At 35.0% G+C, this 24,691-nt stretch overlaps 1 protein-coding gene across 1 annotated transcript in view; it reads right to left on the bottom strand.

Annotated features, from left to right (window-relative positions):
• Window positions 1–297: 297 nt before the first annotated feature.
• The window catches only part of LOC145684222 (thioredoxin domain-containing protein 5 homolog), a 39,797-nt gene continuing 15,403 nt past the window's right edge, over window positions 298–24,691 (bottom strand). Inside the window, exons 3-8 of the mRNA XM_081756310.1 lie at window positions 24,041–24,149; window positions 20,243–20,371; window positions 19,207–19,362; window positions 14,953–15,125; window positions 12,720–12,852; window positions 298–9,935 (exon numbers count right to left, since the gene is read on the bottom strand). Coding sequence (XP_081612436.1) covers window positions 9,810–9,935; window positions 12,720–12,852; window positions 14,953–15,125; window positions 19,207–19,362; window positions 20,243–20,371; window positions 24,041–24,149 — 826 coding nt within the window. The 3' untranslated portion in view covers window positions 298–9,809. The remainder of the gene's footprint in view (window positions 9,936–12,719; window positions 12,853–14,952; window positions 15,126–19,206; window positions 19,363–20,242; window positions 20,372–24,040; window positions 24,150–24,691) is intronic.

Here is a 24,691-nt window from a genome sequence, read left to right as displayed (position 1 = left end):
AAATTGAATCTAGATGCAAGCCTTGTACAGTTGGAGTTTTTTTTTTTATCTTAAATTAAAATTTCAGTAAACACAACATTTTAAGGTAATTTTATGTAAAAAAAAAATGTAGAAACCATAGAAATATGTAATATTGGTCAAAATATGTAAAAATATGTAATATGAAACTTGAGTTGAAGCACCCTACAGGTATGAATCACAAACATTTAAAGATTCGACGAACCTACATATGAAGGAAAAAATATGTAATTACATACAAATCCGGACATTAATCATAACAAGTAAAAGTTCCACAAGTTATTGCGAATATACTGTTATTTAATTTTGACCATCACTGTACATGTACGATAGAGATTTCCTATGTAACATGCATACAATTTACATGAATTCATTCCCTCAAAATTTTAAGAATAAAAAAGTACATGATTAACAAAAATATTTATCTTTACTGTGCTTGTCAGCATACACTAGGCTAGTTTTACAATAACTGATTTATATATATTTCAGCTAATATCTGATACAAATATCTTGTCATATCATTCGCCATGTTGTTACATAAGAGGAAACCATTTCGTACTCTAAGAACACAGTTCTATTAAATAATTTATTATATCTTTTTATAAACAGATCTCGTATTCTCCCTACGAATGTGAGTTTCAACACTTCATACAGAGAGGAAAAAAATCAGTAATCAAAATACATGGTCATCACAACGGGATTTATATATATAGGAATATATATCTTTAAAAAAGCAAAAATAAATGACATTGTGTGGAATTAACAGAAGCAATAACACATCACGAAAAATTTACAAGTGCTGAAAAGTAATGATACCCGCTAAAGCAAAGATACAATTTTAAAAGGATATATACCATAGAAATGAATGTATTAACTTTTCACTGAAATTCCATAGATATTGAAAACTTTTTTTCTGAGTAAATTTGCAAAAGTAACCAGTCTCTATTATTCAGTCTTTTACTTCAGTTGACCGTTCTTTTGCGAATTGAAAGGTAGGAGAATATTAAACCTGTATTATTACTGTTAGGGCAAGTGTTACTATTAAATCACACATCCGTTAAAGAAAAAAAAAGCGTAAGCTGGTCCTGTTTAATACTATTGCTATCTGAATTATTAAAAAATATCAGAAATCTTATAAAATGGTGTAATGTTTAACATCTTTTAACATTCTTGTATTAATGGATGATACACGACCAAGATATGGTCACATAACTGGTATTTACATATATTTAATTAAAATGCGTTTTACCGTTCCCCGTTTTATTTAGAACAGCATGTGCTACCGTTTACATCGGGTAAACTCACTATCTTTCTGAAAATCATGTTATTAAGTACAAAATTTGTCGCCCTTGCCCAAAACTTTATCTTCAAACCTATTAACGGTCCTTCAAGGAACTTGGCAAATAATATATAGTTTAGGGCAGTGATCGCCAAACCGTTGATCGTGAACTATTAGTAGCTCGCAGGGTCATTTTCGGTAAATCGCGTTAACGCTTCGGTTGGCTAACCTTGATTCCTCCACGGAGCTGATACTAACGACAAGGAGCGCTGACGACAACAAATGCTTGTTTCTCCTGCGCAACTTCCATTGTCAGCCTGATCTCACAGTTGTTTGTATACGCGTGGGGTTGTGCACTCATGCAGCTATGTAAACCAAGAAATCTTTGCTCGGGAAAAACTTCCAAATGTATGGATCCGTAAAAAGTGTGTGACGTCATTTAAAAACCTGGCTCATTCTAATGACAAATGACATACGAACCATGAATCTTATGTAATTAAGCTACACGCACGAGCCTCATAGGTTTTATTTATTTAAATTTTTTAAAACGTAGCAACAATATAATTCGAAAAAAATATTTTTATCTTCCTAAGTGCTAACTGTATTTCAACCAAACTTGACAAAATATATAGCCTACGACATGTAGTATTTTTTGAAGTACCTTCCGTGTGGCTACCTGTAAATTGGGTCCCGATAGGTGTCCAAATAAAATAATAATAAGAAAATTCTCCGAATTTATGGATCATGCATGTACATATGTTGTTACTCGAAACCCTGATCTATTATAAAGATAATCTAAGGTAATTATGACTCCAGTAGCAACTTTCCAAGTGAAAGTCTACTTTAAAAAAAACAGTAATTTTAAAAGGGTTAAAGATTGGTTGTGAATAAGTGGAAGGAGTGAAATATATTCTGTCTTAAGGAGTTACCTGAATTTATTATTAAGCAGATGAAAGACGTTAGACATTGCAGAAGTTTGAACACAAAAGAATACTACTAACACCTGAAGTATTACTAATTTTTGAGGTTTACTAAGTGAATATTTAAGGTCTTTCAAAACAAACTGTGACCAATTTTCTACAAAGTGCCGTACGCGACACGTCTAATGTTACGCAGTGGGAAGTTAATTTTTGTGAGACTTCAGGGAACCACGCACTAATTCTAACCGTTGCTAAACGAGTGGTTATGTTTAGGATTTGGCATTCTGAGGCAACAGATGGCCACTGGTCATGAAGACCTTCCACAGTGCAATAGTATTCATTAAACGAATCTGCTTAAACACCCAGGGAACGAAATGGGGTTATTCACGTTATTCACGTTAGAGGCCTGCACGAGTTCGGGCCTACAAATCATATATCACTTCGGGCCTGGGCCGGGCTCGGCCGTAAATTTTTAAATATACAACCATATTTCTCGGGTCCTTTCGGGCCTAACTTTGCAAATATACTGTACAACGATATATATTGCACCGTTCTTTCTGGAGAACTTCTAATGCTCAACTGCAAAATTATACCTCTAATCGCTGTAAATAAAAATATAATTTTGCGTTAATTATTAAGTTTCTGTAATTCGGGCTTATCTGATTATCACACGAGCTCGGGCCTAAGTGCTAAAACATATTTCGGACTCGGGTCGTGTCTCACATTGTAAATTCACGGGCCGGGCTAAAAATTCCGGCCCGTGCAGATCTCTAATTCAAGTACATCTCAACACGCGGATAGTCACGCCGATATGTGTCATCGAATGACCAAGAACAGAGAGAACATACTGTTGTTTTGAATTACCTGCTGCAAAATTTTTCAGCTTATATTGTAACTGATTACATGAGGCTCATTATTAGGGTGCTACAAAGGCAACAGGAGGAATCGAATTGTTGGGCCACAAAGGGAAGACAAAACAGAAAATCCTAGGACAAAGTCAGGAATGACTAGAAAAATCGGGACAGAGCAAAGTTCTAGGCTGGAAGAAGGATGGTGACCCACTATTCGGATCTTAAGACAAAGGAAAATAAAGGACTAGATACACAAAGGCTCTCAAGGATAGAACAAGCGACTTGCAGACTTAAAATATAACTTTTTACAATACTATCGTCCCTACTAAGATGATCTGAAGTATTTTTGGAACGCTGAATCGCAATAAATCAATCTGACACCTCAGTAGATGAAAACTTCCACGTTGTATCTGAATTTATACTTCATAGATAGAAATCCAAATCAAGGGGAAATAATTGATACTGTAATCATGAAAGAAAATACAAGTCAAAGAACTATCGTTCACGGCAATGGTAAAAATGCCCACCCATAGATAAGTTCCTTATTGTGTTTTTTAGACTAATGGAGTTCAACTGAGCTGTTTTTAAAGGTACCCATCTATGTGGCCACAAGAAAAATCACCTCAAGTTTAGGTAATAAACAAATATAAATATCGTGACTGAAGTATTTTTTTTTTTTCAAGATCTCATGGACACACATGTCCACAAGTTAATATAAAAATCATTGTCCTCAAGTTAATATAAAAAGCACAATTAGAAATTTGTCCAAATGTGAGCACTTTTACCATTGGCATGAGGGTAATTTTTTAATGATTTCTTTTATCGTAGACATACACACAAACACCTGCATATAAGAGGGAGAGAGAAACGCACTTTGCTCCTGTATCGAGTGTTCTAATGGCACCCCGGACCACAGAGCACTATTCTACTGACCAAAATAAAGCGAAAGTGTTGGTTTGCCCTAAGGGGCCTCCTTCACCCGCTATGGGGAATCAAAATTTCACAATGTGGCAACGTCGCAGATTAACTTGGAACCATTAGCATCACTCTACAAATACTAGCATCAAGCAGTTAAATCGATTGCTATACTAATAAGTGATGCTAGTATCAATCTATATCGAATTTAGCTGCCATCTGGAAAGAATCGATGCAACTATTTGGTTCTTCAATTTGCGATGTTGACACACAGTGCAATTTCAGGGTGTCTACTAAAATTCCAAAATGAAATTTCGTGACTTTTTCGTGACCTTTTCTTTACCAAATCATAAAATTTTCTCACATTTTGAAGAGCAAATTTGGGTGCGAATTAGGCCGAATTTTCATCCATGCGATAGAAACGTACTTTGCTTGCGATTTGGTAGCGTCTAAACCCGACCATAGACATTTTTGATGGTGAATTTTGACGTTTTATATAACAAAATTTTCCAATCTGTACTTACATTTGTACAGTTAAAAAAAAAAATCGTGACCCAAAAGCTGAATTTCGTGACTTTTTCGTGACTTTCATGACCATTTTGTGATTTCGTGACTTTTTCGTGACATTCGTGACGGATAGACACCCTGAATTTGTATCTCCAGACAAGGACCCGAAAAACATACATGTATATATATGGGGCCACAATTGCTTTATTATGACTTGTAGAATATGATACATGCTCTGTGATCCGTGGGAGCCATTTTTAGAACACTCGATATGTAAGATTATATAAGCTCGTGTCAATATACGTTGTAGCCTAGTTGTAAATATTCTATTACACTTCACGGTAAATTTTTCGGTAACCTCTCGTAACGCGAAGTTCGAACTTCTTAATAATTGCAAAAATTGCGAGAATATGGGTATTTTTTTCCCACTATTTTCTTAATATTTCTACCTACTATTTTTGTACACATTTGTTAATGATTGAACATGTATCTATGATGTGTTTAATTGCTTTTGCAAACCCATGTAAATGCCTTTTGTTTTCGCTTTTCATTTTAACAAATATACATATTAAGGTCAGTCTTTACATGTTACGCTACTGGTAAAGGTCGATTTCTTTTTTCCCTAGAATAAACATCGATCAAAATGTACACACACATACACACACATATATATCACCATGCACAGCATACAATTCATCTCAGAGATCCAAGAATAGACGAAACTTTCGTAACTGTAACACAGACGAATGTGTCATACAAAAGAAAAAAATCATGCGAAGTCTTTTATTATTTTTAATGTATGTCGTTAATTTTGAGCATTCTGTTTTTGGTCTTATGATAATGATTGTTAAATATATACCGGGTATATCACAAGTCCGGGGCTACAATCCAACTCCATTATGAAAGATACGAAAAATGGGCATAAAAGTTATCGGAAATAAGTGCTTTTCAATCTAAAATGGTAGAATTTTTCCAATCGCACCAGCCGTTTGAGTTCCACACTGGTGAGGCGCCATATAGTGAACGAAAAAGTATGCTATTCCAATTCAAAATGAAATGAAATCTTTGAGTTTTACGTCCCACGGTTATGCCGGTTAGGCTAAAGGAGACGGTGATTATGAGAAATGAATGAAATGGTGGAATGAAGAAAGTGGAAGGAAACGGGAGAACCCCGAGAAAACCCACGCACACGGTGTTTGTCCACCACAAAGTTCTCTTGGCGGGAGCAGGGTTTGAACCCGGGACCCCATGCACCAGAGGTGAACGCTCTACCACTGAGCCACCGCGCTATTCCAATTCAGTATGCTATTCGAATAGAACTTAAGTGCACGTAAAAATGAAATGGTGAACGTGTACATTGTTGTGGTGAAGGAACCTAGAGCACCCTCAAACCCGCTTCCCAAAACAATGCTGTGTCGTTGTTATGTTAAGGGACAAAGGAAGCTGCTGAACTGGGAACGTTGCTTTTTCGCTTTAGCAGTGTCGAGCCCAAATAGGTAGCGCGACTGGAAATATTTCACCATTTCAGATTGGAAACCACTTATATCCAACAAATTCCGACTATTTTCATCTATCTTCCTATAACGGAGTTGGCTTATAGCCTTGGACTTTTGATACATCTGATATATACATATCGGTGATTAAAAACGATTCGATACTACTTATATATGAAGTATGAAAGAGAAAGAAAAGCAACGGAGGAAGCGTATTTTATTAGTCTTTTCAGCAAAATCTCATCAACTGATCTGTGTCTAATATTGTATTGTACAAATTGGTAACATGGATATTCGAAACAACAATTAAAAACTATTAAAATCTTGGATGGTTATAAGGTAATATTAACCCATTAGGGCTGGTTATCAGTCTTTCCTTACAGACAGACAGACAGACAAACAAAAAAAACAAAAAAAAAAAAAAAAAGTAAAAGGAATTGAAGCCTACGATTGAATATTCTCTTCGTTCAGATGTTAAGTTTTTGTGCCCCGTTCGTCTCTAAAGAGTTAACTGTATAACGATACGTGTATTTTTCTACTTGTATTTCAACGCCTTTGGGCAGAATGTACTTCAAATTGATGCACAAGCTATCTAAGAAAAGGAAGAAGAAATATATAGAAAGAAAAGGATATATAAATGTAATTGTTTTGCTGTTGATATACGTTGCTGTTTTATGTTAAAACAGAGATTCGTTGTAATAGCAACGAAATATAAAGAATATATAATTCCAGAACCATCTTGTAAAAAGTTACACGCAAAAAATCTTTAAGGTGTGTATTTGTTGTAGTGATTATGTATCATAATAAAAAAGTGGAAAATATTAGAATGCAATGTGAAATGTTTTGTGGTGTTTTAGTAGCCTTATTTATATACAAATATTAACTGAGGACCTATATATAACTAACGTCATCATTATAATTTCGTGGTCCTCGCCGCAGGATTGCCGTCGTTATAACTGTTTGACGACAAAGTGGTTAGAAAAAAATTTAAACATAAGGAACATGCATTTGGTTGTAAAGTGTGTTTATATGCCACGCCCGTCTTTTTAAACAGTTAACTGTTTGACGACAAAGTGGTCATAAAAAAAAACTTTAAACATAAGGAACACGCAGTTGGTTGTAAAGAAGGTTAAGTCTGTTGTTTACATGCATAATCAAAGATATGATGCGAAAATTAAGTCACATTATAAAAAGTGTCAGTGTTAGTGCGAAGGCAACTCTAGGTGTACTTGCAACTAGCAAACTTATTCCTAAATGGTAATAGTATGCAAGTAGTAAAGTAAAATTCATTATACTTTACCCGCTTTCTGTGTTCCAATCTAAGTTTTTGCTTATATTTCGGTTGTCTAGCTGCAACCTTCGACGCTTGGTTGGTTGATTCGGAGTTTAATGCCTCTGTTCAGGTCCGAGGTTATATTCGACGCGAATCTACAACTTAATATGGGATCAGAACCACATGAGCTCCTCACCGGAAATCGTATCTGGCCTTTCGCACCTAAGGCGCGCACGTCAACCATATAGCCACAAGGGAGGACGACGGAGCACATAATAAGGATGAATTACAAAATTTTAAGAACCATTGTTATCTATAAATAAAAGGAAAGATTCTTTCTTTAAAATCTTAGCCTTAAACGATGAAATGTCTGTGTATCTCAACATAAAAAAGGCTTCAAAATATATGTATATAAAAATGAAGGAAGTAAGCTAAGTGGTACGGAAAAGCAAGAATGAATTTTTAGTAAACATACGGGAAAAAAAGTATAATCCTGAGAATACATTAAAAAAAAGAGAGAGAGAGAGAGAGAGAGAGGGAAAAAAAAGCTGACTATGAGATTTTTTTGTTCCAGTTTTACGCCAAATATTCTTCAGATAAAAACTACAGAAAAGAGATTACAGGAAAAAATACATGATATTCATGGCTGTGTAAAAAAAAAAAAATCATCCTTAGCGGAGCATGCACCTTCTCTAAATAAACAAATAAATAAAATAAACTTTATAACAAACCATGTTGAAGAGATGGATAAACAAGAGAAGTGATAATTAGATAACTTTTATTAACATATGCATAACGTAGAAGGGTATCGTATTTGAATGGTTAGAAGATTGAAAAAAAAAAAAAAAAAAAGGTATTTTGAAATAAGTGTCGGGAGTTACGTTAGGATTGAGAGAAAGAGTAGAAGAAAAAGAGGGAAGAAAGATTGAACAGGGCAATTCTTACATTGAACGAAACGCTTAATGGAGAAATACACTATATGAAACTATTCATTTCGGGTAATGTCCTACCAGTATTGACCGACTACTTACAAATACTGAAGAATCTTTTGAGACCAATTCCTTAAATTTACCTATATAACTACTGTAAAATACTTTACGATACTCATAAATTCTCCAAAGTGGTTGGAAATAAACAGGTGGTGTCTTTTTTGTCTGAAGTTAATACAGAATTTCATTCAGTATCAATCGTGTTTATTGTCCGAGAATCGCATAAACTATAGATATAAGAAGCTATCTATATTTATTTGGCAGAAATAACAGAAAAACAAAAGTTTTTTTTTCTTTTATTGCATAAGCCTTATTCTTTCCGTGCATGTCAACTGGTCTGTCAACTGGTGTGCGCCTACCCTTCGTTATTTATTTCAGTCATTTCTTTATTTCAAAAATTGGATAAACCTTATTCTTTCCGTGTATATCATCTGCCTGGAAATCGACACGGACGGCAACGCGCAAGGTGTTACTATTTGTTATTTATTTCACTCATTCTCTTACTTTGAAATATTCTGCATATATATCTTATTCTCCCCGTGCGAAGAACGGGCATTTCAATTAGTTTTTTATTAAAATAATTATTCCACTGTTCATTGAAACTGGTTCTTAATTCCCTACGGTGTTGAGTATTCTTTTCTTTTTTTTTTTCATTTTTTACAGTGACGGAACGTAGGGCCAACAGAGATACTTTGAAATGGAAATGAAATCTCTCAGTTTTACGTCCCACGCTTATGCCGGCTAGGCTAAAAGAGATGGTGATGATGAGAAATGAGTGAAATGAAGGAAGTGGGATTAAACGGGAGAACCACGAGAAAACCAACGCATACGGTGTTTGTCCACCACAAAGCTAACTTGGCGCGAGCTGGGATCGAACAAGGGACCCCATGTATCAGAGGTGAAAGCTCTACCACTGAGCCAACGCGGCCCCGCCAAAGGAAACATTGTAACACCAAGGGCGCATCGGAATGTTCTCCCTTGTGACCTATATATACTAGTTGAAGTTCAACATTGGTTTACTTTATTATTAGATAAGAATGTAATCAGTTCATTAAGTACGCTAAATTTTAGCTGGAAAGAAACTGCGAGCTAGATAAAAAAAAAAAAAAAAGTGCGATAACAATAAAAGCACGAATCAGGCAGACAGAAACAATTCTGGCTGAATATAATTGGCACATTGAATTAAATGGTGGCTTTTGTTTCTGAGGCAATGAACCTTAACGTTTCTTAAGCCACGGAATGAGCAAGTTTAATATATATATATATATATATATATATATATATATATATTTAAGTAAAAAAAAAGTGTGAAACAAACGGCAACACGGGAACAGCCTTCGTTATGATTTATTTTGTAATAACTTTGTATGATAAATTCGTCTAATTACCATCCATACACATACACGCACACACACTCACTCTCATTCCCAAGAGGTTCTACTTTAATCTATGTTTATATGAGCACTGAATGGTGTTAGGTTTGAACCATCCTCATATTTACAATACAAATAGACTATGAAAAAATCTTCAACAATATAAAATGACTGTCTTTTCCTGTATTCTTTTATAACTCATCATGGCCAAAGTAATTCGATACAAAAGTATAAAGGTCATCTAGAGATCGGGAGCCTTCATAGTCCTGTATTCGGTTTCCATCCTTGTACAGTATTAACGTTGGAAAACCATTCACCTGAAAAATATAAATTACGATAATGAAATTATCTCGTATAACACACTTCCTCTTGAAAAAAGTTTCTTAAATCTTCAAGTGATTTCAACATGCAATAGTTTGACAACACCTCATCGTATTTGAATGAAACGCCTACAGATCTCTCGTGGCTACATGGATGGCGCATACGCCTTCGGAGCGGGAGACACGGGTTCGTTTCCCAGTGAGAGCTCACGAGATTCGGATACCGTTCGAAGCTGTAGGCTGTCGTCTCATATAGAGGGGCCTCGGTGCTGAAAGAGAAGCTAAACTTCAAAGCAACTTACAGTTTGAAAAAAGAATGTCCTCAAGTTTCGTTTGCTTGGCGGGAGATGACGCTAGTGAGCACAAAAGAGCAACGTTACAGACATCCACCACCAAACATCAACCAACTCTCCAACTTCCGGCAGTGTTCAAGATACGGGACGAGAAATCTTTAAGAAATCAATGAAATGAAATCTTTAAGTTTTACGTCCCACAGTTATGCCGGCCAGGCTAAAGGAAACAGTGATAATGAGACATGGGTGAAATGGTGGAATGAAGAAAGTGGGATTTAACGGGAGAACCCCGAAAAAACCCATGCATACGGAATCTGTCCACTTGGCGCGAGCTGAGATCGAACCAAGGACCCCATGCATCACAGGTAAACGCTCTACCACTGAGCCACCGCGGCCCTGCAACCAGACGAGAATATACTGACTATTTGTGAACTGAAAACTTAAAGTAACTATTATTACTCTGAATTTTGAGAAAATGTCATTATTTTTTTAAAGCCAATACAGTACTTTGAAATCAGGTGATATTGTATGAACTTGAACGTTCTCTTTAGAACTGTAGGTGTTTCATTCACATGCAATTAGCCATTTACAGAATTAAACTGTCATCTGTTATTGTTCCTTTGAACTACGCCTATTTCAAGCACATAGGATGTAAAAAATTATTAAAAATTTATATATGCGTTGCTGTAAATGATAAGAGAAGATGCGTTACGTAAACATGATCAAAACATGTAAATGTACACTCATGTCCAAAATGATTGTCGCATATCTATAACTGTCTTCTTGTGAGAGTATAATTTGATAATGATGTTGCAGGGCACTTTTAATACTGATACTATGTGTATAATCGGGAAATGTATATTTGTGGTAAATTTGATGGGAAACGAAATATAAATACGAAAATTAGAATGAGTAAAACAAAATGCTACTAAATGGACAAGAAAGTTTTATTTTCGTTTTATTGTTCTTATTTACTGCTCTTTTGGCATGAAATTTGCCACATACTTTGTCTTTGCCGATTATACACATAGTAACATTATAAGAAATACCGGACGAATTCGTTATCAAATTATATTTCTAGAACAACATATTTATAGACATGCGACAATAATTTTGGACATGAGTGTACATGTAAATCAATGGTTCACAATCTGAATGCGTGAGAACCAAGCAAGGGCGCACAAGCTAGGGTATAAATAAACTACATTCATAATTACAAATATTACGAATGTTAACAAAAAAGGTGTTATATTAAACACCGTACAAACGCTTAAGTAATTACTGAGTAAGAGTTACGGTTTCATTAAAAACAAAGCTATGGTAAAAGCACTACAAGGGATGCAGAAGTCTTGCTGGAAATAAATATAAATTGGTGAGAATACAGTTACCGTTAACGAATACCTGAAAATTTAATGCTGCATCTGAAATTGCAGGAAAGGTCAGACAAAAAGCACGCATGATCAACGAGCGGAAAGGATGAGGGTGTGAAGTATTCAGAGATTACGAAGAGAAAACAAGGTTGAGAAATTGATATAAATGGAATGCCTGTTGCTGCTCTATGTAAGAACTGTAACCAGAAAGTTAAAATTACCAAAGTTTGTAATAGTCATCATAGATAATTTGGCACGATATAACTTACACTTATTTATAGAACTTGGATGTAAACAAAGAAACAACAAATTTAATACCTAATAGCAAAGAACGATACACATCATCCAGAAAAGCACAGAAAAAAAAGTTATCTAGAGCCATCTAATTTTGTACACACATACATCTTCACCAAATCTAATCGTGTACTAAGCCGTACTATCGACTTTGATTGGGAAGACTGGGGAGTCACGCATTCTGGAGGTTCAAAAAGTATAATTTCAACAGCCCTTCAAGATAGACAACCTCAACTACTATACGGTGTTGCAGGTTACATACTGTTTGGTCCACGAGAACAAGCGCTTCTGCTAATACGAGGGCTACCCAGAAAGTATTAGAGGTTTTAACCTATCGCGGCAGTAAGGACTAGAGTCGCCATCTTGGTGTCAGAACGTTGCCACACTCAGTACACATCCAGCTGTGGTAGCGTAAAGACTGTGGCGTTCTTACTGTGCTTTCTGTGATGTGTTGCAATGTGCGCTGCAATAGAAAATCTCGCCTCAACGTGGCACATTAATTACCTCAGAGAAGTATTGTGAAACATTGAGAAAGTTACGGCGCGCGATTCAAAACAAGGGGGATGGAAAACAGTGCGAAGGTGTTGATTTTTCACGACAACGCATGTCCACACACACATGGCCAAACGTACCCGAGAGATCTTGGATGGTTTCGGATGGGAGGTGTTCCATAAATTAGGATCTAGCAGTCTACTTCCATGATTTCGTGCAAGCATGAGGGGCGTGGCCGTACGTCTTTTTTCGTTTTTCTTTCTTTTAATTTATGGGCAGGTTTTATTTATTTAATGGTGCTACTGCTAATATACCGTAATAATAAGACGTACCTCTTCTTCATCACACAGATTCTTGTTGATTTGCTTTGTACAGTCCACCTGCATGATTTTAACATTGGACCTATTTCCAACCTTTTTTGCCAGAGCTTTCCACGTCGGTGCTAAGCTTTTACAATGACCACACCTGAAAACAAGAAATAGAATCGGCACAGTCTTTAACATAGTCTAATAAACTCCCTATTATTTATGAACAAGAAGAGTAACACATAATTAATTAAAACATAGTTAAATAAATTCCCTATTATTTATAAATAACACGCTAATCAAAACATTGTTTATCAAATTCCCTATTATTTATGAATAAGAGTCCAATCAATACAAGAAAACCATGAGGCATACAGAAGTAATCTTTAGGATTTAGATTTCTGGGCTTTTCGACGTCTATGGTCATTTAGTCCATCAGGTATGAGATAACGTCCCTTGGCGATTACACTATCCGGGGAAAGGGAAGGAAGGAAGCGGCCTGGGACCTATAAGTTAGGTACCATCCAGCATTTGCCTGGTGTGAATGAGGAAAACCTCATTCAGGATGGCTGGCCTGAAAAAGTTTTTTAGAATTTTTCGACCGAGTGGCCGCACCGGGAATCGAATCCGGGACCGCTCGCACCGAAGGCGACAGCGTTAGCGACTACGCTACCAGAAGTAATCTTATTCACCATGAATACCACGTAATGTAGTTCGAGGAAAATCAGACCTACATGTACAGAATGGTTAGTCCACATTTATGGAAACGATTTTGTCCCCCCTACGCTAGAGCGTAAAGCCATATTTCCACCAGCGGTTGTACTCCATATGACGACCCTGACTATAAACTATAGCCCGACACCGAAGTTTCCATTGGAGTAGGCTTCTGTCCAGAGAAATCTGATCAAGTTTGGACCACATCTCCTTGCAAACTTTCCACAAGCCCGTCAATGTGCTTGGGCGACGTAAGGAAATCGCTCGCTTCAAATGCCCGAAAGTTCAAAAAATGCAATGAAATGAATTCTTTGAGTTTTACGTCCCACGCTTATGCCGGCTAGGCTAAAGGAGACGGTGATGATGAATAATGAATGAAATGGTGGAATGAAGAAAGTGGGAGGAAACGGGAGAACCCCGAGAAAACCCACGCACACAGTGTTTGTCCACCACAAAGTTCACTTGGCGGGGGCTGGGATCGAACCCGAGACCCCAAGCACCAGAGGTGAACGCTCTACCACTGAGCCACCGCGGCCCTCAGTGACCATGGATGGCCTGCCACTTCCTCTCTTCGTCATGAATATTTGTTCGTCCACTTTTAAATGAACGAACCCGTCACGAACAACTCCTTCACTCATCACACTTGCCCATACACGCATAAAGTTTCCGATGAATAGCTCCTGCCGAATATTGTTTTGTCGTAAGAAAATGTATTGGCGGGGTTTTCCACTGCAGCATACTTTTTGAGACGCTACAAAAATGGAACTACTAATCAGACAACTTTCACTCTACCACGGCTGGATGCAGACGGATCTAGTGCGCACGTCTGTGCAAAGATGGTAGCAGTGGCACTGTCCCACTACTTCACACTGTAACGCCGCTGGTAGGTTTAAAGTCCCTGGCTGGAGTTTAGTTGCAGGAATCGGATTTTTGAAGATAAATCCACCTTTCAATATGTAACCACTTATTATAACATTAACTGCAATACTACAACAAAATAAATATTCAACAACTAACAGTAAATACAAAAAATATCGAAAGGGAGTTGTGAAATTCCTAATGGGCGCAATATTACCGTGTAGACGTTGCTTGTGGTGACTCGATTACAACACAAATATTGCAATTTTAATTTAGAGGAGGTTATGCCGAATGAATACAATTTAATACTATTGTCAATTACTATCATATGATTAATAGGCAATCAGAAAATGACCCTATGTTGCAACAACAGAAAAGGCGGCAAAGCAAAATTACCAAAGAGGAAAAAAAATATATATATAAAATAAATAATACTACTAAGGAATAAAATTTCTACATCCGGTCAACTCCTAATTTTCTATCAACCATGATCCTCTTTAGCAAGAATATATATATTTTTTTTTTAACATCACTGTTTCAACGCACAGCGACCAATCGGAGGTTACTTTCCGAACGCGCCTCATACATAGTTCTTAGATAGTCAATATCAGCTCTAGAAGTTCGATGAGAAAACAGTATGAATGGAATAAAAGAACATGTCATTACGCATAAAGTTAGAAACACTTACCATGGTGCGTAAAATTTAACGAAGCTAAGTCCTGTATGTATATCTGCTCTAAAGGTTTCTGATGTAGAATTAATAACTTCATCAATGTCAGCTTGAGGGGCTCTCATCGCCATGTGGAGAATAAAGTTTTCCAGAGCTTCGTATGTTCGTTCGCCACGGTATTCTTTCTTTACCTATAAAGTAAAATTATAAAACTAGCCATTTTTTTAAACAACAAATTCAGAGTAGAACAATTTTACACAAATAACAAAAATATTTTATAAGCTTGCTTTATCTATGACTATGAAAGTTCAGCTATTTTCAATAAAAAAAAATTAAATATAACATCTTTCTACAAGTTACTATGAATTTGCTTCACAAAAAGTACCATCTGATTTTATATATAGTGACCAATGGTTACACCTTTTAGGCTATAGGGAACGGATGATTAATGAAAGCCAATGACTCACACCAGAGGTGAACATCCAACTACTGATTCGCCGTGATTCTATGCATTGTCTTTAAGTGCAGCATACAACGATGCATCGTGCAGTTTCTTATTCGAAAAAATCACAGTGTTATGTTGATTTTCCCTGTTAAGACTATCCTGTAAGTGCAACCAACTCTATGCATGTACTTCCTTAACACGCAAATTACTCATAATATCAGAATATCATACTCATAATATCAGAATTCATAAATAAATACGTAAAACCTGAAATAATTTAAACCTGTTTTTTTATTAAAAAAACTTATTACTGTAACAGCTATAATTAGCAATATTAAACTAATTGTGGACAGGAAAATGAAGCGTGATTAACACATAAGTGAGGAATCTACAAGATCTTGTAATAATAATAATAATAATAATAATAATAATAATAATAATAATAATAATAATAATAATAATAATAATAATAATAATAATAATAGAAAAAGACGTACATTAGCAGTGGAACTAATAGTCTAAATGCTATAATGACATTTATAACGTAACGAAAGGCATCCATTTTCTGATCTGATGATTCAGTATGGTGGAAAACTAATCCAACACACCCATCTTTGATCTGTTTTGTATCCTATTTGCATTTTCTTCTTTTCCTCTCTCTTCTCCTTCATTTAAATGATATTCCATTAACCATCGAAAGTATGACTACACTTTGCTAATGTTTATAAAAGCGCGCTACATAACCATATAAAGTGGGAGAACAGTGGCTCAGCGGTAGAGCGCTTTACCTCTGGTGCGTGGGGTCCCTGGTTCGATCTCCGACCAAGTAAGTTTGTGGTTGACAGCATCATGTTCGTGAGTTTTCTCGAGGTATTCGTTTCCTCCCACTTTCTCATTTCACCATCATCATTCACTTGCCTTAATCATCGTCTCCCTTAGCCTACAAGGCACAATCGTGGGACGTTAAACTGAAATATTTCATTTCATTACATACAACCATATAAAATTGAGGTTTGGTTTCTATATTGTAAGGATCCCCATCAATAACACATTGCAATATGCACACACTTTGATTTCTTTCTGACAAAGTACATTTTTTTTAACCCGTTTCAATATTCACCGTTTGAACATGTCTCAAGCAGGGATTTAACATTCCAATCCACTTAATTTAATGAATCATTTTACATTCATACGAAATGAGTATACAATGTTAATAAAATATTAACTGTTTCACTTAATTGTGTGAAATTGAATACTGTACTTAGTTTCATAAGTAATCAAACTAAACTTAGGCGTGCAACAATCAACAAGAAATCAATTGGATTTAACAATGAGATTACTGTACCGCAATTTGTTTCAAATACATCTTATTTTAAAATATGCATTGTTTTTACAAAGGTATTGTCGTCTTAATTATCACTATGTTACGAAACAGCAAGAAGAATTTTTGGATTAGTCTTGAGGAATCAAGATGGCGTCCGGCTTGTTAAGTATTGGAGCGTTATGCTCTTTAATTATTTCAGTTTTAATTTAGAAAACAATTTTACTTTTAGACATAATTTAGTTTGTTGCACTTTGCACATTATATTACATAGTTTGTATATGTTTAGCGCCTCTACCCCCCATTTATTTTTACAAAATAATGTAAAAGCAAATCTACCTAGAACAGGCCAATTCGTCCATGACTGGAGTGGTACTTTTTTTTTTCATTTATAATTTTTATTAAAGACATTTAAAACAAAACTAGTTAAGCAGTCAACTGGGCCTTAACGCTGTGACTTTATAAAATCACCCGAAAGGGGGATAATTGCAACTGGAATTTCTCTTCGCAATTTTTTTCACAAAAAATCTCTATAAGTTTAGATGTTTTGCAGCGAAAATTAATGTTATCACCATCAACGTCAGAAGTAATACCAATGTATTTTGCTTACAATACTCTTTTTTCAATCCTTCTGTCACTACACGATATCTCGAACTACAAAGAAGCACACAAAAAAGTTTGACAATTTTCAAAAGTTTCTAACCTAATATTCTTTTTATTATTATTATTATTATTATTATTATTATTATTATTATTATTATTATTATTATTATTATTATTATTTGCATCCTTCTCTTAGTCCCTGTCGAAGAATATAGATTCTCCAAATATAGAAAGTTATTCTCCATAGTGATTGTAAGACAGCAAATAAGGCAAGATTGTAAAAAATTGACGCTTACATTTCAACGACCAATTGCAGTTATCCTCAGTGCGTGTTCCTTAAGAGCCTGCCTTACTAAAAAATAATACAAAATTTACCATTTTTCTTTTGCTTGCTTTTGGTAAGTGAAAGGAGATAATGAAATGTAACTTACCACAATCATAGATAATGTTATTCTCTAACAGAAATATGAACCTGAAGAATTTTTGGTGCTGCCATCTGTAGAAATTACAGTGTTGCCAGAATAACATTATCTAAGTTAAGGCAGCGACTAGAGTTAACTGCATTTGATTACGTATCATGTTCTCTTAGAGTCCTGTGAACTACTTTTTAAATAATAGTTGTATTTAGTTTGTAATAAACAAAATTATTTTAACATACAGTTATTAAAAGTAAATAATAATGTTATTTACAAAGTAGTTTACAATATACCAAAACAACATGATACGCAACCAAATGCAGTTGAGTTCGTTCCTCTGGTCGCTGGGAAATGTTGTTCTGGCAACACTGAAAATTCTTCCGGTTCATATTTTCTGTTGTAGAATAATATTATCTATGATTGTGGTAAGTTGCATTTTATTATCTCCTTTCACTTATGAAAAAAAAAAAAAAAAAAAAAAAAAAAAAAACAAGAAAAATGATAAATTTTGTATTATTTTTAGTATGTCAGGCTCTTAAGATAACAGTGCTGCTTGTAGAACTACAAATTCTTGATTACTTTACCTACTACAATCCACAGTTCGCGTCAATGTGGTGTTCTGAGCATTTAAATAGTAATAAATATTATAACTGCTAGAAAACTTATAGTCTATTAAGTAGAATTATTACGGTTGAAGTGTCTATATATCTGTCAGCATTGCCTCATTTTTTGTTGAGTATCATTAAGGTAAAAAAGAATAGATTCAAGATGTTTTGTCAATGTGATTCGGTGGGACAGTTCTTCATATCTAAGCAACGTAATATTTACAAGTGTGTTGGGCACAGTTATACTTCCATTAAACTGAAAAGAAATTCTGAGTACAGGTAATGTGGAAAAACAACACTGGTTTATAAAGCAACTACCAATGAGTCCGTAACTATCTATGATACATCTGTAACGGTTCTTCATATCAAGTGAAGTGGTATTAACAAAGAAGCAATGCACAGAGACATTAACTTACAAGCATCTTGAACCTGAGAAGGAAATTTAAAGGCACTAATCCAAGACTACTACTACAATCGAAGAAACTTATCAGAATATTCTGCAAGTTGCGTGATCTTTTAAGGTAGGCGCACTGAGGACGGTGACAATTGGTCGCTGAAATGTGTGCATCGAATTGTGATATGGGTACTTTCTAATTAATTGATGTCCCATCACTCACTAAGATATGGTAAGATTACATTTTCTTAATGTTAATATTGATCTCAAGTCCACAAATACTGTATTACAATTAATAATGGAACCTAATTGTACTTTAGAGTATATACGTAAATACATTGGCGCCCCTGGCCTGTAAACCATTAGCACATAAGGAAAAACCCACCTTACCGGCAGATGTTACACGGGTTTCAATACGGAAAGGTGGTCTGTCTTATATGTATTACATAGAGTTTCTACCATAAAAAGGAGCAAAATATAACACATACCTTTCCATCTTCAATCCACACCAAAGTAGGATATGCCTTCACTCCATACTCATCACATATTGATTTATATACTGTACAATCCACTCTACTTAGGTATATCTTGTCGGGATCATTGAAAAACTTATTTGATAATATTCTCCAATCAGGTGCCAATTTCTACAAGAAAAGAGAAACAGAAATGTTCGTTTAATTCAAACTGTCAATAAGACAAATTAACAACCTGAGGTGCGAAAAGGAACGAATAGGCACGATGTTAAAACAAATAAGACTCGAACGACTAATCGCGTAAAATATACGGATTAGCTAGTACTTGTATCAAAAGAACTGTTGTTTTATCGAAATAGTATTATTTGTACCTTTTCGTGGCCCAAGTGAATGACTAAACGTGCACCGAGTTCGATTCTCGATAGGGATGCCTGTCTCGGATACAAACCAGAGTAGTGGTTCGCACCCCAATTTCCCACCTCATATAGTTTTTATGTCGAAAGAGAACGTGAGAACGCTAATCAATTTAAAAAAAGAAAGAGAGAGAGAGAGAGAGAAACTTAGGTTTAACTAATAAAATAAAATGTAATACAGCATAAAGATGGTAGTTAATGGGTCCATCCGGTTGCAATGATGTTAATAGACTTTGGGGGAGATGGCTGAAATTCAGCTCAAATGTAGAAGAGACTATGCAGATTCTATATTTTAAAAGCAAACTGTCCTAAAATGGATGGAACATAGTAAAAACAAAAATGACATTAAATTAAACACATGAACATTAAATTAAATGGGAAATCAATGAAAAAAATGAGGTCGTCCACATATCTCAAAACCTATAAGAAGATGGTTAACTGAAAGTTTATTGTAGACATAATGAAGACTGGAAGACCAGACTGACATAAGGAAGACTTATGGCAAACCGGACGGGCCCTTCACGTCTTTTTATTTCTAAACAGCAAATTTTCTGAAATCCATTTACTGCCTTTTAGGAGCAAAAGAATACTTGACAAAGTAAGCATACGAAAATAAGAAATTAGTACTTTCTACTAACCTGACACTCTCCACACCAAGGTGCATGGAATTTTACAAAATGCTTTCCTTCCTTGATGTGATTTTCAAAGTTTTCATCTGTCAGCTCCACATTACTGATTAACTTCGTGGCAACTGTACCCTCTGTATCCTGAAAAACATGAAAAACTAAAGTATCGTTTGAACCATGCCGGAAGTACAGGGTCCGGCGGAGAAACTGGACTGTTTCCAAATTAAAATTGTGACCAGTCTAATTATTTCACCTATTATCTTTTATCTCTTAACTATAACTCAAAGCATTTCTCTTGCAACATTTAGTTATGAAACATACCGCCCCTACCTTTTAAAAATTACATTTCCACATTATTTTTTATTTTATTTTATTTTTTTAATCTGAGAGCCGTATTTACGACTGGCGTAACCTAAAGGTTTTTCAGATCAATTCTGTACAGACATGATTATTGAGGTTGACCGTGACATTGTAGCCAGCTCAATTCTTTTGAGTATTCCTGGAGTGTTAGTCAGCAGAACATCGAGTACGGTATTCATTGCGATATGTTTTCTAAAAGCAATCAGTTATTATTTTTCAGTGTGCAATTCAACATTTACTGGAATCACAGTGTTCCAAGCCGCAATATCGTACTGCTGTGTGTTATAAAATTCCTAAAACAAACGCTCAGGAAAACCGCCAACCGTTCGAACTCCAACGAATACAGAAAATATATTTTTCAAGAAGTAGGGACGGTATCTTTCATAACTACTTGCTGTAAGCAAAACTCTTTGAGTTTTAGTTCAATTCTAATAAAATATCATATACAAAATAAGTCAGTCTAGTCACAATTTCAATTTGAAAAACGGTAAGTTTCTCTCCCCTAGGTCCTATACAATATAGTTTATGATTTATACAGCATCCTTCAATTTTCAAAACAACGAAGATTCAGTTACAGAACCATTGTTTTACAGTAGCCTAAAAATAACAATACTATAAAACATGTAATTAATGTTTTCGGTACGTAATATAAGTAAAAATGAAATATGATACCTTAATGGCGAAATTTGCATCACTCCCCCCTGCTATCCCAGCAATATTTCAACTACAAAAGTGTATCTTTTTTTGTCTGTTTCTACAACGTTTGTAGAATTTCATTATGTTTTAAATATTCTTAACCCAACTTATTTTTTGTTAACCCTGCTCCCGCCAAGTGAACTTTGCGGTGGACAAACACCGTGCGCGTAGGTTTCCTCGGGGTTCTCCCGTTTCCTCCCACTTTCTTCATTCCACCATTTCATTCATTTCTCATCATCAACGTCTCCTTTAGTTTAGCCAGCATAACCGTGGGACGTAACGGTCAAAAATGTAATTTCATTTTCTTTTTTTCTTTTTTGTTTCAGAATTTCGTAATTCTTTCTAAAATTATTGATTCTCACTTCATTTAATATATTTTGAGAATTTTAGTGGTAGCAGATCGACTGGTACTAAGTCCTTATTGTAAAAGAAGAAATAAATTCATAACAAATAATCCACTAACAAAAAAGGATAAATATAAATTGTTCCCATTTGGGAACAATGGGCTTAAATGGGTTAAGTTCATCTAAAAAATATTCTGCTTTTGTGGATCATCACAAATGCTTTTTAAGGCTAAAATTCTCAGGTGAAAATGTTTTTACACTGCAACTGCTTACACGTTCTCGCTCGCCTACAATGTTGCCATACTTTATTTTATAAAAAAAAAGCTTGAACTATAGTTACATAATATTTTCCTTTCGGATATTTCGGTGCCAAGCTAACTTACTTAAAATTTCGTTAACTGATGCTTGCATTTCTAATTATGAAATCCCATTATCCATCTAGGTTGTCTTTTAACAACGAAGTTTACTTTTACTTATATTACGTAGAACGACCATAAAGATGCAAACGTTAATGTATTTTCTATATGTAGTTAACATAAATTAATTTGTATTCCTAATTGTCTACAATACAAATTGCAGACAATTATTAATCAAATTAAAAACAACGTATCTTACCTTGATAACTCAGCACATAACACACTAGTCTAAATTGTTTAAACAAAATTCGATGATACATAATGGGCTATTTACAGAGACACACGAAAATCATCAGAACTAACCTAAATTTAGCTTTTGTCCGGAAGAAATAAAAAAAAGTTAAACATTGGTGTCCAGACGTACCACAAGAGAAAGTTTAAAACTGAAGCTGTAATAACTGGCGGTGAAAGCGATGGAATGTAGTGCAACCTCCAGACGAAGGGCTCCACATCCCTATTTGAAGTTCTTATTCCTTACCCTATTATTAACTTTATATACGAGATTTGTAAATTATAAAATTTCAGATGAGTAACAATCTTATGTTGATCCTCTCCCATTCCTATTCTTAAAACGTAAGTAATGTTCATAAAGTAAACATCATTTAAATATTAAAACGATTACAACACCTCGCATTGTGTAAGACAGCCAACTTGACTGGAGGCTTGAGTGCAGAATAGTCACTGAAACAACGGCGAAAACGAAAATCAATATACCATTGTGATAATTATCAGAACTTTACATGCAATATGTCTTAGATGAAGTCTAAAGATCTAGGAGGGTAACTTACGTTTTGTTTTAATGGTGCTATCCATTTAAAGCCAGTTATTGCTACAGCAACGGACCTCGAGGATTAAAGGTATCACGGAACCAATCAGGAAACTATATATATAAATTAATCCGAAGAGGACCGTTATTATGGGTATCTGGAAACCGCTCAACGATGAATCACATTTTACACGCTCAATCAGGCGAGTTGCATTTTCTTCCAGTGTTATTATTATTTTGATAACCATTTACATATTAACACGTTACTTCTACCACTTGTTTCATATTATTCTAATTTTACTCACTCGCGTATCGTTCAAGTGTATGCCCTCAGCGACAGGTTACATTTTCGTCAGTTTCATACCGAGGATATGAGAAACGCAAACCTGGAATTTAACATCGGTCCTGAACCATATGTACGAGGGACGATTAAAAAAAAAAAAGTTACAAAACATAACATCTTTATGTTATTCACTGAAACTTAACGAAAATGTATATGTAGATTAACAACATGTCTGTTTTGGTGCACGCTTCAAGACTTCGGGTTCTAATCCTGTATACCCGAAAAGGGAACATTAAAAATGATGACTCGTCTGGAAAATTGGTCAAGAATAGCAGTGAAATCAGCGGTGCGGTTCCTGTAGATCAAAAACACTGCACTTAGTAACATTCATAGGCAGATTGTAGAGGTATATGGAGAGACTACATCGAGGACTATTGTTAAATGTCATCTATTATCACGTGTGTTGATATTCCAGCTTTGTAATCTTTTTTCGATCATCCCTCGTACTTCCATTCGGATTTTTCGTGTCACGAAATCATATGTACTCCTCCTTGGATTTTTCTTTGTCACAAACCACATGTAAACTCATTCAGATTTTTCGTGTCACGAACCATATGTATCGAATTTTTCGTGTATCAAACCTGAACAATATTATAGTTTTACAGTTCATTTATATACAATCAGCGAGAAAAGTTCTTACCGTTTGATGAAATTAGTTTCGTAAATAACTCCAGAATGAAAGGGTAATTTGAGTATAGTTTTCAGTAAATTAAAAAGAATGTAATTTTCTGTACGTTCCAACAATACCATTGTTATTCCCAAATAAATTTTACCAAACGGAAAGAACTTTTGTCGCTGACTGTACCAATTTTTATAGTCTTGTAAATATTTGCACCTCAGCAGCAAATTATATATATATATATATAGTAGTTAAAACTGATTTACCTCAGGTACAACTCCACGCTGTTCGTTGATGAATGAGATGAGCGAAAGCATATCTCTGCTACCTCGGAATTTAACGCCCTCATCACTTCCACCTTTGAAGTATTTCAAGCTACATTTTGAAAGAGAGAAAAGTACAATAAACTTACATCTCTCGAAAAGTGCTTAAAGTATATATAAGATAAGGGAAAACAGTCATGGAAATAATCGGTCATGCAGTACAGCATATGCTACATTACGAGTATCTTGTTTCCACTCCTCAAGAGTAATCTTAACATCAAATTCACCAATCAATCACTGTGACGGTTAAATTATCAAAAAAGTTTTGCCTCGAAGCTCTAACTACATATCCTAAGAACCCAAACTCTGACGTGGTCTTAAGACTAATTCACACATAAGCGCTATGCTCTTACCGTTCACTCCCATACTCAATTTGTACCATAGTCACGACTATTCACACGTACCATATATACTCTAAGTTAAGACGCATTTTTTTTTTTTTTTTTTTTTTTTTTTTTTTTTTTTTTTTTTTTTTTTGCCAAAATTTCAGGTATAAAACGGACGGTGAGTCTTGGAATCGCATACAAAGTGATAATGAAAGTTTGTGTTCAGACAGTGAAAGTGCTTAAGCAAGATATCTTCTGTTCACATTGT

This window comes from Thermobia domestica, chromosome 4 (assembly GCF_964235325.1).
Source record: "Thermobia domestica chromosome 4, izTheDome1.hap1.1, whole genome shotgun sequence".
NCBI classification, from domain to species: Eukaryota; Metazoa; Arthropoda; class Insecta; order Zygentoma; family Lepismatidae; genus Thermobia; species Thermobia domestica.
The sequence above is the reverse complement of the archived record's forward strand: the minus strand, read 5'-3'. Positions and strand labels throughout refer to the sequence as shown.